General features: G+C 45.2%; 1 protein-coding gene across 1 annotated transcript in view; it reads right to left on the bottom strand.

Moving 5' to 3' along the window:
• utrn (utrophin) overlaps positions 1–9520 on the bottom strand; it is a 159392-nt gene extending 149872 nt beyond the window's left edge. The window contains 2 exon segments of the mRNA XM_060042427.1: positions 210–271; positions 8053–9520. Coding sequence (XP_059898410.1) covers positions 210–271; positions 8053–8134 — 144 coding nt within the window. The 5' untranslated portion in view covers positions 8135–9520.
• Between the last annotated feature and the right edge of the window lie 11034 nt (positions 9521–20554).

The raw sequence follows: 20554 nt of genomic DNA on the forward strand, positions 1-20554 counted from the left end.
GATCTCAAGGGGGAACAGCTCTTACAAACACAATAAACAAAACTTAAGGTCAGACTAAAATAGCCCTCTCAACTATAACCTCAAATGAAAACAAGCCATTCCCATTTGTATGCGTTAGGTTGTGGTAGCCTGCTTCTATGTTTGTTTGTTTTACTGACAAATTATTCCTCTGGTTGAGAGTAGAGTATTTTTGTGGGATTTTACATTACCTTGGCGAACTGTGCATTCAGCCATTTGGTGAAAGTTTTCTTCTGTACAGAATCATGCTCATCTGTAAAAAAAAAAGATAAAAAACAAAGAAAAGGAAAAAGGATTAGTATACAATGGAAGCATACAGGAAAAGTGCAGATAAACTAAATATCCTCTGAATATTTGAGACCGCGACGAACAACATCAACACGTGGACGAGCCCAAAGCTTGGACAATCCATTTCAGACTTGTCATTTTGACTGAACCCACTCAGGCTTTGGTATTTGTCCCAAAGTATTACCTTAAAATGGTCAGTGGTGCACATCAAAAAAAGAAAGGACATTAAGAGTCTTGGAGGTTAGAATGAGGACAAAGTCTTATGTGTTTGGAGCATCTGAAAGATAAACTATCACAACTGCTACAGCTTTCAAAGAAGGGATTTGAAAAAGGTTTTCTTGCACAGCCCTCAGATCAATCCTTGTAGCCTAAATTATTTGGTGTTCTCCACCAGCATCTCGTGCTCTTGTAAACTGATGTTGACTGGCAAACAGCCGGGTCAGGGGTGAGGCTGTGGTTGCTACAGGGCTCTGGGCTAATGTCACAGAGTAAACATAGGCCCATGGAAGAACTGCCCTTGCCTATTCCTTTATTCCACTGAGTTTCTTTACAGAACAGAATGCAATGCAAATGTATTCTTTCTGAGTCACACCAGATTGGAGGAAAAAGGCGTTGTGTACTTGATCACAACTGCACACAGATGCATCGTACATTTTTATAATCATGATTCTCAGAAACCATCAGCTCGTATTGGTTTGGCATGTAATAAAAATTAAAAGTCAAATACATGGTCACATACAGCAGGCAAAAAACGTATAATGAGACAACAGGACTGTATTTACGGCTGATTTCAAATGGCACAACGTTAAGGAAATAAAATGTTTCATTTGCATTTATACTAGATGTAGTTGCAATTTATTTTTTCATGCATTTTGTTTATAGGAGATTTATGGGAGACCATTCAGAGGAAAATACTTTAAAGAGCAGCCATCAAGCCAAGCCTTCCGACGCTAACCACCATAACCTTAAATGGAAGGAGCTACATAGCAGCCTGGGGCCTTGATGTGGAGTTATGGCTGAGGAAATACCACTGCTTAACACTCCAAAAACAAAAAATATAGTTTCTCTGAACTTGTTGAAATATGTGGTTGATAATGATGACCCTGAACTGGGAAAAATAAAAGGCCATCGACAAGGGTCAAAGTGTGTGTGTGTGTGTGTACATAAATCAGAGTCTGGGGTAACCAACCCACTGTTTTGCAACCAATCTCTGTGCAAAGCCCCATGGCCAGAACACAAGGTCAAGGGTTATGATCACCAGCCCTGTAGGTCATCATCGTCTTTGTCTGAGGTGTTTTAGGAGCGCTGTGTGTGTGTGTGTGTGTGTGTGTGTGTGTGTGTGTGTGTGTGTGTGTGTGTGTGTGTGTGTGTGTGTGTGTGTGTATGTGTGTGTGTGTGTTTGAGGAGCGCTGTGTGTGTGTGTGTGTGTGTGTGTGTGTGTGTGTTTGAGGAGCGCTGTGTGTGTGTGTGTGCGTGTGTGTGTGTGTGTGTGTGTGTGTGTGTGTGTGTGTGTGTGTGTGTGTGTGTGTGTGTGTGTGTGTGTGTGTGTGTGTGTGTGTGTGTGTGTGTGTGTGTGTGTGTGTGTGTGTGTGTGTGTGTGTGTGTGTGTGTGTGTGTGCGTTTGAGGAGCGCTGTGTGTGTGTGTGTGTGTGTGTGTGTGGGTGTGTCACTCTCTCTCTCCTGGCTGAGAAAGCAGGGGTGTAAAAACAAGAATGCAGCCAGGCTGATGGTGAGAGGGGGAGGAGGAGGGGAGAGAGGAGCAGCAGTCAGATAATAGATCTACGGGAGGGGGTTGAAAACCCCTAAAACAACACTTAAAAGTAGATCTAAAACCGTAAATATGATGCCTCTGACCGGGGTCCTCCACACAAACAGCCACACTCTGCCGCGGTACAAGTCCTGCACCTCCTCTAACCCAGCCTTGGAGGAGTTCACCAGGCTTTCACGACTCAGAACTCTCTACAACAGCTGGAGAGCATCTAAACAGCACATGCAGGTGTGCAGGGCCCGGGTCGTTTTTAAAATGATTGTTGCTGCTCATACAGAGGTTGGGGGCCAAGCCAGGGGACAGGGCGGGCCCCTGCCCCCTCCCCATAGTTACTCATGTCAGCCGATACACAGCAGTTGGACCATGACCAAGACATGTCTCAACGGAGAGACAGAGTCAGAGAGGACATTAAAAACAAGAATGAAGAACTGCCCGCAACATAAAAAGAGAAGGCCATTACTGGTGATCTTTCAACAGGATATAAACTTCCCTTTGATGAGGATAACCTCGAGCAGGTGCCTGCGGCCCTTACAGTCTTTCTCAGAGAGAGCGAGAGTGAGAGAGCGAGCGAGCGAGAACAAGAGCGAGCGAGCAAGCAAAAGGGAGGGAAAGAGACACACACACACACACACACACACACACAAGGTTGCCGGTGGGCTTTAGGTCTCCTGGGCTCATCAACCTGCCACCTCTGTGAGACAATGAACCCGATTCATCCCTGATCCAGCCCAGCCCGCCATCTGCCCCCCCCCAGCCTGGCTGCTCCATCTTCTCCCCAGCACAAGAATGCCTTACTGGCACATGGATCAAAAGAGCAGTGCTTTGGATATAGGCATTAGCTGTAGCGATGAAGGCTTGGAGGGTGGAGGATGGAGGGTGGATTTGTAACGGCAACCCCATCCACTAGGCCTATTCCCCTCATTTTGTTTTTTAATACTGGTAGTCCTATTGAAAAGTCTATTATAAACCTCATTAAAAAGCTATAAAAGGCTTCCTAATTTCTAAACCCTGCCACTGCCATAGGATGAATGATTCTGCGGTCGGTTGTTTGTGGGTTTTGATAAATGTCCTTAAACTGAATGTGATAAGTTCAGTTATATTTGTATAATTATTTCTTATAAATAAATAGTCCATAAAGATGCATGTTCAGCAAACGACTATGAACGCAAATGCATTATTCAACAACATCCTATTGCTTGGTTAAAAAGGGTGCAGTATTGGGTATGCGTTGCTAAAACTAGCCAATTAAATCAATCACCTGTTCATATTAAAATAGCTTAGAAAAAAAAGCAATAAACTACAATAAAAAAAAAAAAAAGTAAAATAGACCAAAAGAATTCCCAGACCAATGGTGTGAACAAAGTGGTTCTGTGAATAACTCTCCCAAGCTCATACACAGGAAATGGGAAGTAATTATTAACTTTGAGAAACAGCCAAACAAGACCTTTATGGGATGCATGGTCATATACTTGATATCCTGTCTGGTCGGAGGGGGCCTGCAATTACAGAGAGGAGAGCCAAGCCGAGCCAGAAGTTCATCAAAGCATTTCAGCCTTTATATTAAAAGAAAAGAAGAAACTACACGCAAAAGTCCCCATGTGCCCACATAGTTCAAGCGAAAAGCAACACAATGCACGTGTTCACACACACACACACACACACAAGTACCCGCTGACATGCACGCACACCGAAGCATATGCATATATTCAGTAACCCTAGCAACAGCAGGGAGAGTCTGCTATTTGCACTGACCAGGTCCTGAGTGAGGGGCTTGCGCTCAGAGAGGACGGGTTAGGTCAAACAGGAAGTTCGACAGCTGGTCTCTCTCTCGCACACGCACACGCACACGCACACACACTTTATCAGCCGCCCACCATCAGCAACATGCTGATATGCACGGCAATGCAAATAGACTCACAAACAAACAAATCGCACCATGTAGATCATCAGGGCTTCAGGATATTTGCAGTTAGAAGTCAAATAAACTAGGAATTTGCCATAAAGACAGGGTAGGCAATTTGGAGAAACCAGCAAGAGAAAGTGAGATTTGGAGAAAAAACGATAAATACCACTAACCCCTTCATGACTTCCTCCAACCGAGTTAGAAATAAGACTGGCAATTTGAATTATGGATTTCTGTTGGGATAGAGAATTTTAACAGATTATATTCTTCGTAAGGAATTGCCTACCCTACCTTTATTGATTTTGGGCCGACACAGCTAAAGATGAGACTGTATTCTCCATTCATTTTCCTGCATGTTATTTGAATGGCCCTCATCCATTGTCCACATTTTCCATGACTTCAGACTTCTGAATGTCCGTTCCTCCCTCAAAAACCCGACACACTCCTAGCAGCCTCATGACGCAATGGAGGCGGTGTGTGTTTTGGCAGCCCCCACGAAAACCCCAAACTTAGAACAAGGAAGGGAAAGGGAAGATTCCAGCAGAAAATAAAAATAAGCCATTAAAAAAGGAACTTTTGCCTGGAGTGCAGGGATGGTGGTGTGTAAATGTATACGACCCCGTTAAACCAGACCAGGACAGTGTTTCCCACACACAACTCTACCCTCCACAGGCTCACAGGTGGGGGGACAGACGGTGACCACACAGATTGTGTGTGTGCGAAGGTGTGTGTGTGTGTGTGTGTGAGACAAGTAAACATCAGCGCTGGTGGTGTCGTTTTGGAACAAACAGTGTTGACCCCAAACCCAACCGTCTACCGCGTTGACCACAGCGGCCCGACGGAGCGTAGGATGTTTTGTGTTCATATCGCTGGGGAAGCGCTGTTTTTTTTTTTTTTTTTAAATGCGCGGTCAAGAGGTTTGTAAACTCCCCGACGTGAAGCATACCGAGGAGTTTCCTGAACTGAGAAGCTCAAGTTGACGGTTCCCAGCAGCTAACGTTGGTGTGTAAGCTCTGTCTGTTGGTCGAACTGCGGAGCAGTAGCAGCTGTTCGCAGTGCTGTCTGTCAGTGCAGTCTCTTCGCGCGCGCGCACACACACACACACACACACACACACACACACACACACACACACACACACACACACACACACACACACACACACACACACACACACACACACACACACACACACACACACACACACACACACACACACAAAACCCTTTGTCACTATCCCTCCTGCAGACCATTCACACACAATAGCTTGCTCCTTGCACGCGGCGACACGTCAGCCACACGACACGTATTCGCTCCCCATCGCCGGGGCACCCGGTTCAACTCCTGTGGTGCCACGCGGGACGCACAGAATTCCCGTAATTCCTCTGGCATTCCTGCCTGCTATGGCTCGTGCGGTCACTTGCCCGAGCTTGCCCCGGCGCGAGAAGCCCCGTTGACAACGCGTCCTCGGAGCCCGGGTTTTGGGGGAATTTGTAGGAAAAAAGCATGGCTGCGTTGGGGCAGATTAACTGATATCCACACTGAGCTCTTTGAATGGCCCTGTGTGAAGCCAGGCCTGGCTAGCCAGGGTTGGCGCTGTGTGTGTTACTGTAATTGTAGTGGAAGGGTGTGTGTGTATAACAGTGTAATTGTGAATGAGTGTCAGAGGCCCGGGGGGGGGTTTGGTTCAAATACAAATGACAAAAGATCAACTGCACGGCCTGGACGCTGTGTATCATCTTGGTACATTGAGTTTTTCTTTTTTTTAAAGCAAACATTGTGTCTGCAGGACAAACAATATGAAGCTTCATTTTGTGTAGTTTACAGCTTTAGTTTACAACTTTTTCAATCCGTGTTCTTCAAGTAGCGTTTCAACTGTCAAATGTGTGGCTTTGATATTTACAATCCTGTTCCGCTGCAGCAACGATTTCTGTGTATGCAAGCTACAGGTAACCTTTACTAATGTCTTCGGCTATAATTTCTACAAATCTAAAGAAACCTTGTAGCATTACGTTTTTTTACATAAAAAAAAAAAAGAATCCGGTATTAAACAACCGCCCCTGAACTCGAGTCTCCTCACTTTGTATTTAGCTACATCATTATAATACAAATCGGTATGTTACAGAACACCACAAACCAAATTAAAGATCCTGCACATCTTCATCTGCGACCCGAGACAACCAAATCTCTGTGACACAACCGGGCCCTAGCATCCCCCCCCCCACCCCTCCCAGCTCCTACAAGCTCTGTGCTGTGTTCAGCAGCGCCTCTGTGATGTCCCTACCTCGGAGAATCAATCCACGCTCTGCCATCTCTGCCCACGCCGCGCCAAAGAGGAAAGGAACCGCGAGGAGTCGGACGAGAAGATCCCAAAAGAAAATCAGCTGTAGTCTCTCACATTCCTACTCCCTTCAGAGTGAGTGCCTCTCGCCCTCCCTTGTGCTTCTGAGTCACTGTCAGTCAGCTTCTCAAGAATTCCAGAGAGAGAGAGAGAGAGAGAGAGAGAGAGAGAGAGAGAGAGAGAGAGAGAGAGAGACAGAGACAGAGAGACAGAGGGACAGAGAGAGAGAGACAGAGACAGAGAGACTCCTCCAGTCAACGTCAAGGAGAGAAGGAAAGTGAGGGGATGGGGGGGGGGGGGGGGGGTCAGAACAGGACAGGACAGAGGTGGGAAGTCGGAATGCATTGTGGGCCAGGAGGAGGAGGAGGAGGTGGTCCTCAGGCACACAAACACACTTTGTTCAGCACCATCCCAGCATGCAGCAGGCATAGAAGGAAGAAGGGCCTCCCACGATGGAAAGAGAAAACAGACGAGACAGAGAAAAAAAGACAGAGAAATAGATAATATAGAGGACCTTGCCTCCATCTTACTGCCAAACACAGACAGACACACACACACACACACCACAAATATGTACAGACGGCACTAAGACACAACACTGTCCTCCCGAGGATCAGATATAAAGCCAGAGGAGCCAAGGCCCCTGAGCAAGGCGTGAGGCAGCAACCCAAAACAGACCCGGAGAAGGTTCACGTACGCACGCCTGCCCAGAAACAACGCTCCACACTCAGCGTTTAGGAGGAGTTCAAGTGGAGGGGAAGGCGCATGTCCTCGCTTTAACCTGCATAATTAAACCCCCACACACACTTCCTGAGTCTGAGATTGTGTTGACATTCTGCTGTCCGAACTGCTAAACAGCATTGGTGCATAAAGAAAACGACAACATGTGAAAGAATCCCATCACTGACCCCATCAGTGACTCGTAGCTAGCAGGAAGCACATTTTCTTTTTTTTTTCCACATTTGGCCACACAAGGGAAGGCAAGAAAGAATAGGATTTCGAGTCGAAAGGGAACAAAATAAGCAAAAATTAAGTTAAAAAAATACGCTGAACCGGCAGTCCTGTGAAGTATGAACCGCGGAGCAGTGTGCCATTGAGGATTGTCAGGGACAACGGGAACATGAATAGAAAAACGAAACCAAGATACTCCACTCTCGGCTGAAGTGCTCCCCTTGTCAGTGCAGTTGTATCGGCCAATTATGAATGTGACTCAGAAGGAGTGCTGCACTCTAGGGCCTTATAATAACCAGAATTACATCATCAAGTTTTAAATTTGACACAAGGAAACAGACGACTTTAGGGTCGAGAGAAGACTCGCACCATGAGCAGACTAGTGTTTTTGGAGTACTCAAAAAAAAAAAGAGAGAGAGAGAGAGAAACTGAATTGGTTTGAAATGGCATCCTAGCATTAGCGGTAAGCAGGGTTTCAAGTAATGTAAAAGGAAGCAACTGAAGGTGAAAATGAGAAATAATAAGAGCACAGGGATGGAAAAGCAAGACGAATCCAAGAATGCAGGAAGGTCACTTACATCTGTTCAGCTCAAATGTGAGCAGCAGAGAAAGAGGTACTGTAACATGAACATTAGTTCTAGAGCAGTGTGTTGGATCTTTCAAGTAACCCTAGCCTAAACAAATTAAAGAAAACATACGCCTTGATTCGCAAATGTTGGCTTTTGCCTGCCATTGCATAAGACATCTTCGTCAAACACTATGGGTTGAATTTGAAACACTCACCCATCAGTGGACCACAAGCCTGCCTTCCTTTCCTCTTGAAAAGGGCACGCTTCTTCCAGGGCAGCCATTTACTGGCATTCATGACAATGCTAGAATGCTGCTATTTTCGCTAATAACATGAAAAATAAAGAAGAATCAAGAAAGACAGCAGCTAATACGGAAGCGGAAGAGAAGAGAGTGGTGGAGGTGACGGTAAGAGAGAAAAAGAGAGAGGGGGGGTATAGAGAAGAGGAAGTGGAGGTTAGAAAACGTTTGCTGAGCACGCTGGGTTTGTTTACTTGGGCTGCTGTGGGCTGGCATGACTCCAGTGACATCTCTGTCACACACACACACACACACACACTTCCTCTGGAGACTCTTAGCAGGGGGGCGAGAAAGGGGACAAGGGAAACACCAATTGGCTCACCAAGTAACAGGTGGTATGCAATGTGTGAGTGTGTGGTGTGGAGTAATGTGGTCTCTGTGTGTGTGTGTGTGTGTGTGTGTGTGTGTGTGTGTGTGTGTGTGTGTGTGTGTGTGTGTGTGTGTGTGTGTGTGTGTGTGTGTGTGTGTGTGTGTGTGTGTGTGTGTGTGTGTGTGTGTGTGTGTGAGCCTGAAACAACCAACCAACTGCAGATATGTCCAAAATAAAGCCAATAATAAAGTGAAATTAATAAGGGAGTGGGAGGAAGTGATGTTGGGGAGAGGAAAAATGCAGGAGCGAGAGAGAAAGGGAGGAACATCAAAGGATCTACGGGAAAAAGAGGGAGGGAAAGGTAAAAGAAAGAATAGAAAAGAGGGAAGCAGCCCAATGGATAAGCGAGAGAAAGAGGTTGTTGTTGCGCTGTCTCTACGCGTTTTGTTTTCATTCTTCTCCTTGTTGCGGTCGAGGTGGCAGGAAGTCCGGCCCGGCTCGGGTCAAACCCTTAACCCAGATTAACCAGCGATTCCCAGAGAATGAAATGCATGCACCCTTGCAGCCTACTGTACTGCCCCCAGAGCAGAGAGAGGAGTGAAGAAGGGTTGGAGGCAGCTGGAGGAACCAGAGGACGCGACTCAAGTTTCCACCCGTCGCTGCTTTAGGCATCCACTCTCCCCACATCTCTCCCTCACCCTCTTTGTCTCTCCATCTCTCACCCTCTCCATGTAGGTCTCTGGATAATTGCCTAGGTCTCTCTCTCTTACTCCCTCGCTCCTCCAGAACCTGCATGTCTTCCTCCCTCATCTCTCTTTCTGCGCTTCCATCCGCCTCCGTTTGTCTTCTCTGCCTGTATGGGTCTCTCGTACTCTCCCGTGTCCTCTTAGGTTTGTGTGTCTCTCACTCTGTCTGCCTGATGCAGTGTTGCCTCTCTTGCAGTCTCTCTCACACACACACACACACACACACACACACACACACACACACACACACACACACACACACACACACACACACACACACACACACACACACACACACACACACACACACACACACAAACGACACAAGTGAGTACTTGCAGGCCAACGAAAGTACTTGCGCCGGCCAGAAATGTAATTAAAAAGTAATTAATGGCAAATATAAGTATTCCACAGCCCTATAATGGAAGGATTGAAGGAGTCTTGAAAAACCACAATAAATGCACTGCTGCAGTTGTTTTCATTGACCCATCGCGCCGCATAGTAGCAAAACACATCCGCTTTGGTAACAGGCACAAGCTTCTGAAAAACGCGTAACCCAAACTATAGGAGATCTGATTATGGGGCCAATTGGCGGCGAACCATGGAGTGGACCAAAGGAATGCCGCAGGAGATTTCAAGGGTTAATCTGCGCTTGGGGAATGGAGCTGTTTTTGTTTTAGCAAAGCCGCTTGTGTCGTGCAAAGAGTCAGAAGGTGGAATGAAGCTCTCCTCAGTGAGCCACGGGTGGGGTAGTTGGAGGCTTACTATCGGCAGAAAGTGGGGAGAGAGCGAGAGCCCGTTTTCAGTCACTTTAACCGCATTAAATAGGTCACAGGCGATAGGTAGTAACAACTTTCCCTGGACACATAAATACATATACTCACTTCAATTGGAATTAAACGGGAGGCTTGTATAGAAGGCTGATCATTTTCTGCTGATGCCTTCCAAGTTAAAGTGTCGTGTGTGTTGGCACACATACTTACGCACACACACCCACAGCTAACTATAAGCCAAGGAATCCAAGTCACACACACAAACACTGACCACAGGGAAATGGTTTCTCCCCTACAATTCCAGCCTGCCGTAGAACTCCCCTTTCCAGCACCACCTCCCAGGACTCCATCAGCTCCGGGCAGAGGAGGCACACCCCACCCATGAAAAAGTCAGTGAGGCGCGCAGCACACACACACACACACACACACACACACACACACACACACACACACACACACACACACACACACACACACACACACACACACACACACACACACACACACACACACACACACGCACACTTTTGGTCAGTGACAATCAATTGACAATCCTGTTTTCCCAATGTTATCAAACGCATACAACTCAGATTGAAAACCTCAATGAAAGCTGTAAATTACCCCATGTGGTACCCGTTTTCTCAGAAACCATAACCAGCAACACCCCACCCCAAAAACAAGGAACAAAAAATAGAGCATTCTCTGAACAGGCTGACATTCTACGAGAGTTGCGACATACAAACGACTCCCGCCAGGCCCTCTCTCCCAGCCTAGGAGTAACGTGGCCTGCAGTGTACCAAGGCCAAGGGTGGCGACAAGGCATCCCACGCACCCCGGGGAGTCATTTAGGTGGGACGGGCACCGCACCCTTGTGGTGCCCGGAGAACATGTCATCACCCCAGGGTGATGACATGTCCTCCGGGCACCACAAGGTTCCATGTGGGCCTTTACACTTCTTGGTTTTCTGGGTCATGCCCATGTTTTTGAAAGGGTGTGGATGGGTGGATCTGGAGCTCTGCCAACACCCATTGAAAAGAAAATGTTGTAAATGCTAAAGTGGGTTTTTTCAGGAAAATGTTTAGACCAGAAATTAAATAGTGACACTGGTATCTAGAACTAAATATAGGAAGAGGTGTGTGTTGTTTTCCCATTATCCATATTGAAGTCGCGTTTAATAAAATCTAGGACTAAAATAAAATGATGAATTAATTCAACAAATGAAAAGGGGGGACATTTAGACAATTACTAAAAACCGAGGAGAATAGAATACAGCTAAGACGTGTCAAATCTGCATTTTTCAAAAGGAAGTAGGTGTGGTTGCATGAGTCGACTCCTCATATAGCCAAATTGTTATGAGTATGCCAACATGTATATGCTAGCAAAGCTTATTCGCAAACATGCCAAGTTTCAATTCCCTGGGCCACTTGAAGCTGACTTTTGATTGAATGGTTCTTGTTGCATTTGCATTTGTTTACTCTCTGTCATTTAGGATCAAGGTTTGTGAGCAAAAGGAAAATACTTTTAATGTACAGGAAAAATCTATACAGAACTCATGATTCATTTGGGAAGAAATAATCAGGATGTGAAATAAGGCCCATATACTAAGTTTATTTAGATTTTGTCAAATGGGACAAGGGGCTGATTGAACATCTTTGACTATCATTTATAGCGCCCCTTGTGGCCAAAGTGGTGCCTTACTTTTTGTGCAAACCTGCTTATGTGTGGTTTCTATATGTGTACCAACTTTGGGTTGTTGTCCCAGTTGTTCACCTTGAGCGATTAATGCCAGCGTTTTTTTACCCATTCCCTTTTCATAATAAATAATAATATTCCAAAAAGGATACAATATTTTAAGCATAAAAGTAATTGTGCACTTCACTAATACATGCCAAATTCTTTGCCATGGTTTGGTATAGGAAGAGATAGCTATGGAAAATAAGGTGGAATAAAAATAACAATAGCCCTTGACACCCAACCCAACCAATGCTAAAATAATTAGACTAACTAAATAGTAAACAGGGGAACATTCAGACAAGCACTTACAAAGACGGAGAGACAAGGAGACCGAAAGACAGAGAGACAACACAGCCAGGGCAGGTCAGGTAACCAGAGATGCAGACTGACTGTGTGTGCTTTACATTTTTTCCCATGCCGCCTGTTCTCAAATGACACACACACACACACACACACACACACACACACACACACACACACACACACACACACACACACACACACACACACACACACACACACACACACACACACACACACACACACACACACACACACACACACAGCCAGCTACCTTTGCCTCTATTTGGGGTGGAGAGAGGGTCCAAGGGCAGGACAGGTGAATAAACGACCCCAACCATCTGGGAGCAAAACATTGTTGGGAAATATCCCCGAAGGCTGGGATTTACCACCATGAATATAACTAGTTATTTCAAAGACAGGAACTGGTTATCCCAATGGAATGACATGACAAGCCAGCTTCTGATCACTTGGAAAAACATGGCTGATGTGTGCAATGCATTGTAGTATAGCGGAGTGGAGGAAGATTAAGTGACAAAGGTGACCTCCATCAATGGGGGCAAATAATGTGACGAACATTCACGCGCCAAATGTGTATGTTTGCTGAAAAGTGAAACTTCCACTGTACGAGCACGTTTGTATGCGTGCATTCGTGTGATCAGGATCTCATAAAGCTACACACCGACCCCCGCTCCACCCTGCCCCCCACGACAGCTTTCAGCTGTAAAAACATCCTTCCACCTGCTCCCAGCTCCCTGTCACCACCACACCATGGCCCCCCCCTCCTCCCTCACCAGTCACAGCAACGGCCACCAAAGACAAACACTTTCTCAGCCTTCTTTGCAGCGCTGACCAATCACCAAGGGCCTGTATCACCTTAACAACATGTGTGTATACCTCACACACACACACACACACACACATACACACCTAACCAGCTATGAGGATAAGCTCGCTGACGAATAAGTCATCTTTCTGGAGATTTTCTTGTGGGTTCCAGTCTAGTGTCACGTCCACCGCAGCTTCCAGAGTTAATGATTGTTGAGGTTAGCTGATTCATGACCAGAGTTCTCTCTCTCACACACACACACACACACACACACACACACACCAAATAAGGGAAAAACGAACACATTTCAACCACCTTCACACTTTCAGTACACATACAAACAGGTCCAGTTCACACACGCACACATCCGACACACACACACACGCACAGATCCACAACACACACACACATACACACACACACACACACACACACACGCTGAGGCACTGAACTACTTGATCAGCAGAAGACCATGTCTAAGCCCTTCATTTAGCCATTCCAGCCATGTCTGCTGTTTTTCCTAGGTATTTTTTTGTTCTAGTTACTGCACCGAACTAAGCAATGTGGTACATTTCCCTCCTTGAGCAATAAAAGTAAACACTACTTTTTTTAAAAGGGGTTGCTAGGTGACGAGAATCCTTGTAAGAAAAAGCTATGTGGTTTAGTGACAAGTGTTGTAAATTACGAACAAAAACGGTTCGATTCACTGCCCCCGGAATCTCCAGGCGACCCGAGGCTGGGTTGAAGAGAAAAGCGGAGGTTCTTGGAAAACCAAAAGCTTTGAGGTGTGCGTGTAGCCAAGAGAAGGGTTGGATTGGGGTTTAGGTGGGGCAGGGAGGTCGACCATAGTGGCAGCCTAGTCCTGCCTAACCCAAACCAATGCATTGGCGACCTACGACCCACACACCAGCTGATTAGCCTCACGCACACTGCTCCTATTTGACCATGTTGGTTTGAGCCTCAACGCAGACAAGCACTCAGGAAGGAAATCGCTCAGCTGCTTCTGATTCGGTGGCGTCCATAATACATTAGGCAAACAAATGTAATGTTCTGCTTCTTAAAAAACACACAAGGAAAGGGATTTTTTTTTCTCCCTCTGATGGGATCGGCAGCCAGACTCCAGCTTCCCCTATTTTTTGTCGTTCCTCCTGGGAAAGTTGTCATGTTCAGGGGCCACTAAAGAGCCTGGGCTTCCCCCTCTATCCTGCCTGGTAGTCTCTCTCTCTCTCTCTCTCTCTCTCTCTCTCTCTCTCTCTCTCTCTCTCTCTCTCTCTCTCTCTCTCTCTCTCTCTCTCTCTCTCTCTCTCTCTCTCTCTCTCTCTCTCTCTCTCTCTCTCTCTCTCTCTCTCTCTCTCTCTCTCTCTCTCTCTCTCTCTCTCTCTCTCTCTCTCTCTCTCTCTCTCTCTAACATCAGTCACAGACAGAAGACCAATCAGGGACACAAGGGGAGTAACCCAACCCGCACCTGATCTCCACTTGATGATGTCACTAAACTCCTCGTTAGCTCCGCCCTCTGTGATGACACCAGGTGATGCCATGGTAGCGAAATAATCCACCAATGTGATACGATCCACAGGTTTTTGTTACAATCCACTGGTCCCCAGATATCTAAAAGAAACAATGGCAAAGGAGTTAGTCATGATTGTATTCTCTCTTTGTCTATACGCGACATGGCATTATGTTCTATCACTATGTGTAATGTAGGTAGCCCCCCCACTGAGCAATACAAATCTGGCAGAGGGGGTGACCTTATGGATATTGCTGGCCTAAGGACCAAGTGTTATTTAATTGTGAGGCAAACATACATTCATGTATACATACATACATCACATAATATTGTGTTATGCTTTGGTTATTTTCTTCTTGTTAATAATCAACTTGTAGTGTAATCGACAGTTACAAAGAGCTCATCAGTGTAAGCGATGATGGCAACATATTTAAACTAGGTTTTAATTGTCCAACGTCAGGCCTTCTATCATTTTCAGTTCCCCACCAGAAAGTTTCCTGAAACCCAGCCCGGTCAAAGCAGGCTGTTTTGTTTAGTAGCAGTTTGTTTAATCTATATACTTCTCTTTTCAACATCTTCAGGATTATTAGCAACATGTTTAATACAGAACAATGACAATTTGCAGCCAGTTGATCCTGTCATTCGGAATGGGATTAAGTTATCGTTCAAGTGTACAATTACCATAAGTATAAGTATCGCTTACTGACTTTCTGTTCATTATTTCTTAAGGGAGGCCCTTTCCTAGATGTAAATCTTAGTTTATCTACAGTTTAATCGTAAATCAACACACAGCAACCTATACACTGTGAGCCTTCATTTGTAATGTATAGATCATCTATCGAGGGAACTCAGTAGGTCTGATCGATCCTTGCCTGGAGTCTCACTCACCTTCACTTCCTCCACGGAACGGGGCGAGTTGGGTTAAAATAAACTCCAAAATACAAAGTTGTAGTGATGTAGCCCTTATAACAACAGTGCCTCCCAAAAATAACAACAGTGGCTTAATCCAAGGACGTTAAGGCATTCTTTGACGTGAGTGTGGAGCCACTATCTATGCTCAGAAAGCGCCATGCACCGTTCGCAATAACAATTTAACAAAAGCTGCAGTATGGGCTTTTTTTCCTTGTGAAAAAGAAGTCTTATGCCCCGAGAGCACACGGGAGGCTTTAGTTTGCAGACCCAACAGCCAGTTGTTTCCGTTCAAGGGCGAACACGGCAACGCAAAGGAGGAGTTGCTTCCAAAAGTTAGTCCGTGTTGCCCTGTTTTCCTCGCTTTCCTTAGCTTTCCTTCCTTCTGTGAGACTGCAAACTTCTGACGTGCGGATGGAAACATGGCGCGGCGGGCGTCACGTGACCGCGGACCTGAGCGCCGGAGTTAGGATTCCCGATGGAAAACAGTAGAAATAGGGGACTTTTACCGAGGAATCACTTTCACTTATTATATACTAATTACTTATTATTTTAAATAGCTAATTAGCTGTGTATGTATATCACAATATATATAAAACACGTATATTATAATTCATATATTATCAAATTGACTCATTATATTTAACATATTTAATTACCTGTAGCCTATTTTAAGAGCGGTATATAGGAAAATGGGTTGAAAACAATTGCTATTTGAACATACGTACTTTCCTTTTGTGTTAATGATGTTTTGTTCTGACCCTGTTTAATAGCCTACTCCAAAGTTATAGTTATTTGTTCCATGGAAAAGCATTGATTCTAACAGAGTTACGACTCCAATAAAGGTTTCTGCTAAATGAAAATTAAAAGAAAACTAAAATGTAAAATGAAACAAAACATTTTTGAATTACGAATAGGTATCGATGCGTTAAAAGTGCACAATGCAGAAAACTACGAATAACATGTCCTGTAGCTGCATGTAGGGTGGCGGTTGTGTTAGGTCACATGGTGCAAAGACTCTACGTGGTTATCTACAAGGTGGTCTTGCAGTATGCCGCCTATTAAAATCAATTTAATCCAGGGATGCATTGAAAATCCCAATGGTGATGCCGGGCATTTAGGCGATGCTTAACATGCTCCTCTGCCTGATCAGAAGGTCATGCAGTTGTTAGACGACCGTGTCTCCATGCTGAAGCCCATGTCTGACCTGAGGCAGACCACAGCTGCTTGTTTGTGTCTGGAGGCTTGCGTGACCGCTGCTGCCCTAAGAAGAGGCCACTCAGCTCCACCTGCTGGTAGAACACGCTCAGCATTGATAATATAAAGGCATATATTAATATATTATTATGTGTTTAATATATAGACTAATATCAGGAGCGGCAAAAAATGTGAATGAGGTCTTCATACAATCTCCATATGAAAGCTACAAAACTTAAGCCACCATTTGAAAAAATATATATTCTGATCAAAATAACTGATAGAGAATCGTGACAAAGCTGGACAAAATAAATACAGTTTATTTATTAATATTTTTTTTTTTTTGCTTTATCGTCAGGTGACAGCAGCCCAGTTTTGCATCTGATGCTTTATCACAGGTCATCATCAGTGGGGCAGTAAGAGCAGCACTGCTGAAGAGCAGGGTCTTCAGCAGCTCTTCACCTTTCTACGTCTGAAAATCATGAAGAACCGACGACAGTTGCACCTAGTAATGCCTGACGACACTGATGGCGGGCCGACCTGTGTGGACGTCTGCTGCTGTGTCAAAGCTTCTGAATGATTTAAGATAACCTCTGGTGTTGTCATGTTGGAGGAAGAACTGCAAAGTCACACACACTGACACACACACACACACACACACACACACACACACACACACACACACACACACACACACACACACACACACACACACACACACACAAATTCTCTCTCGCACACACATACACGTACGCACACACACAAACAAAAAATCACACACACAGAGACAGTTCAGTGAACCCTCCGGGCACAAAACCCTGAGGCTCCATTCACGGTACACTGTTTTGGGGAAAATTGTGTGGATGAATGTTGTGCTATTCCAAAAGAAAAAATTATAAATAATAAAAATAATAAAAGGGATTCTAAATGTGAGCCAGAGCTGAATGGCCTCACTACTATAATCCCTGTGCTCTTTCCCTCCCAGAGTTTTTATCAATGAGCTTTGCTCCAAGACTTTTTTTAGCAAAAGCCATTCAGGCCCTGTTCACCTTAGACTAGCCTCATTACTTCTTCATGGTGGATTACTGCTCTGGATGAGTTGGCAGACGCCCCAGCCTCTACCAACACCAATCGCTGCAGACACCAGTTCAGCCGAAATGGTGTAACTTACCCCGTTATCCCTGACAATGGCACCCACCCCATCTCTTGGCTCGATTGTCATACCTTCTCGAATGGACTTCGAACAATTAATGTCGTCAACATACCATTTCATACAATTGGGACATATTTTATAGAAAGAGTATCAGCCTTATTTTATGTAAAGAATATTACTTCTTTGGGAAGATTTGGAAGAGAAGCCAAAAAGTTCTGTTGTCCCTCCATTACACGTGTATTGAGAATAAACCACCCCAGCACTGCTTCTCTTCTGCGTCTCTCCAGTTCACAAAACCTCTTTGGCATCTAATAGATGGAGCTGACCGATGCTAGTCGGCTAACAAAGAAATGGTAAGGCTGAGTCGGCCTTCAAATCTGATGGAGAGAGGACCAATAGAGAGTGGTACGGTGATTGAGGAACACTTCTAACGAGGGACTTGACAGCTCCCACTCTCAGCGACTCATGTCCAGACACCCACACACACACCTGCCCTCCAGAGACCTCCTTTCAGCCTCTGATGGTGTGGATTGTGATCAACAACAATCAAACTAAATGGGTTGCAAACAAACCCCATTACAGCAGCTGCCCACAACATGCCAGTGATCTTCCTGACAGAGTCTTTATACACAGTGTGTGGGCAACATGTTGGCAACTTTTTTATTCTATTATGAATTAGCCTATTTATTAAAGCTTTTTAACTTTAAGAAGAGTGCCTTGGTCAGCTTATCTTTTAAGTTACTATGTTTTTGTTATACCAAAGAGCACCTTCGCACTAACCGATTGACTTGATCAGAACCACGCCGTAGCCATCCAACCTGTCTACCTTACAGTGTGAGGGCACTTGGCATTTGCACAGACCAACTGTGTGGCCGGTCAAACGACGCGCTGGTGAGCGATAAAACGTACAGAGGAACCAGCATCACATCCGTCCTGTGGGAGAAACCCTCAGCCTGGCAACCATGCAGAATTCAGGACTGGGGAAACTGGGATGGAGCCAGAGAGGATGAGGAAAGACTGTGACTTGAAAACATAAATAAAATAGAAATGCAGAATTATAATGCAATTGATATTTTCTTACTTTACGTTTTGTTATTGAATAGGCAAGGTTAGGGTTAGTGTGGAAGATCAGTATTTTGAGAGAATTGCTTTTCATTGGTTACGATGTTACCAGACGGCATGTAGGTGGCACTAACTATCTATGCATGTAGACCTAACTTCAGCTCAGTTGTGGTCCTGAGCTGTTCCTTGGCTGCCCCTGCCTGTCACTAGATGTCTTACGGCGGCGTCTAGAACGTCATCACAGAGGGCGGAGCTAACGAGGAGTTTAGTGACATCATCAAGTGGAGATCAGGTGCGGGTTGGGTTACTCCCCTTGTGTCCCTGATTGGTCTTCTGTCTGTGACTGATGTTGCAGAGAGAGAGAGAGAGAGAGAGAGAGAGAGAGAGAGAGAGAGAGAGAGAGAGAGAGAGAGAGAGAGAGAGAGAGAGAGAGAGAGAGAGAGAGAGAGAGAGAGAGAGAGAGAGAGATGAAGAGAGATGAAGAGAGAAAGAGCTTCCCCTCAAGGTAGTCATTTTATACATTATAAGTAAGCACACAATAATAATGTCATTGTGACAGTGGCCTCTAGCCTTGGATGTCCGCAGAAAACCGTGACAGCTGGATCCACACCACCGGAATGGATGCTGCTGAATAGAGACAACCCCCACATCGTCCCCTGCCCTGAACCCCACCTTCCTTTTCCCAATAAAGACACACAAGCACATATGTCTGATTGATTCATACATCGTTTTATACTTTGGCACTGAAACTGCAGAGTATTATATTGCCTTTACTTAAATGTACAAAAACAACATATCATGGTAATTCCTTTATGAGGTATAGGGGATGTTAAGTTAAGTAAAAAGCGGCCACCATCTAGTGGAACCGAAGGAGTGCTATTCTTAATTCCAGCAATTGCGGGAGCTGCCATTTTTGCAAGTATTTGGGAGGAATCAACCTTTTCAAGTAGTATTTAAAGTAACCTATAATAAAGAAGAAAAAAAGGGTCAAATATATTAGTCTTAGGTACACCTCCTGAAACCGCAGGCTTGTATATTGCAGGAAGATATCATTGATTTACAGGCCAACAGAGTAACCTCTAAACATGTGTGCGTTCACCATAGATCTTCATCACAGTGTGACATAAACTTCACATTCCCTATTGAGTCTGGGACCGATGAGACTTGGAAAATAGAATGTCTCAAGTCAAAAGCCGAACCGTTGTGTTCGCTATTCCTGGTTCGGGGCTTGTAGGCCCGATCTCTATGAATTGTTCCGTTCATTTGGTCCAGGAAACGAGTGGCGCCATAATTACAGTACCCAGTGAAACTTCCCAGGCTCGAAGGACAATTTGTGGCGACAAATTTGGTTCCACCCATTTTTATCCTATGTCGCTAACCATCCAATTGTGTACTTAAAATTTAAGAGATGCACTATAAAATGAATTGTAAATAGGTGATCCTTTTCTTTTCCTTCCACTGCCAGCATTCGTGACAGCCCTACTTAAAGAGGTTAGGCGCAGCGCTACTATTTCAATGTTCGGGGGCGCCCTCTTAAAAATTGTGGTGAACCCCCTCTGCCAAACCCCTCTCGGGTGTGGTCGCGGACCACCTTCTATCGAACAGGCCCTGCAGGATAGCGGGCTGCCCTGTCCGCCTGCAGCCCTCATACAGCCTCAGGTCTATCAGGGCCTGGCAGGGTCAGCCAATCGAGGCTCTAGAACCCTCCCATGATCCTTTGCTGGAACAAAGCAACTACAATATGGTCGCCACAATATATAGACAGTTTTTATAGGCCCTTGTGTCATCCCCTGCTTTACCAAAAACGTTCCATACCGAACAGAAAAACTGTAACCCAGAAACCGTGATATGAACCGAACCTTGAATTTTGTAAACCTTTCCACCCCTCGTTCACCAGC

The sequence above is a fragment of the Gadus macrocephalus genome, chromosome 21, assembly GCF_031168955.1.
Source record: "Gadus macrocephalus chromosome 21, ASM3116895v1".
Taxonomy (NCBI): Eukaryota; Metazoa; Chordata; class Actinopteri; order Gadiformes; family Gadidae; genus Gadus; species Gadus macrocephalus.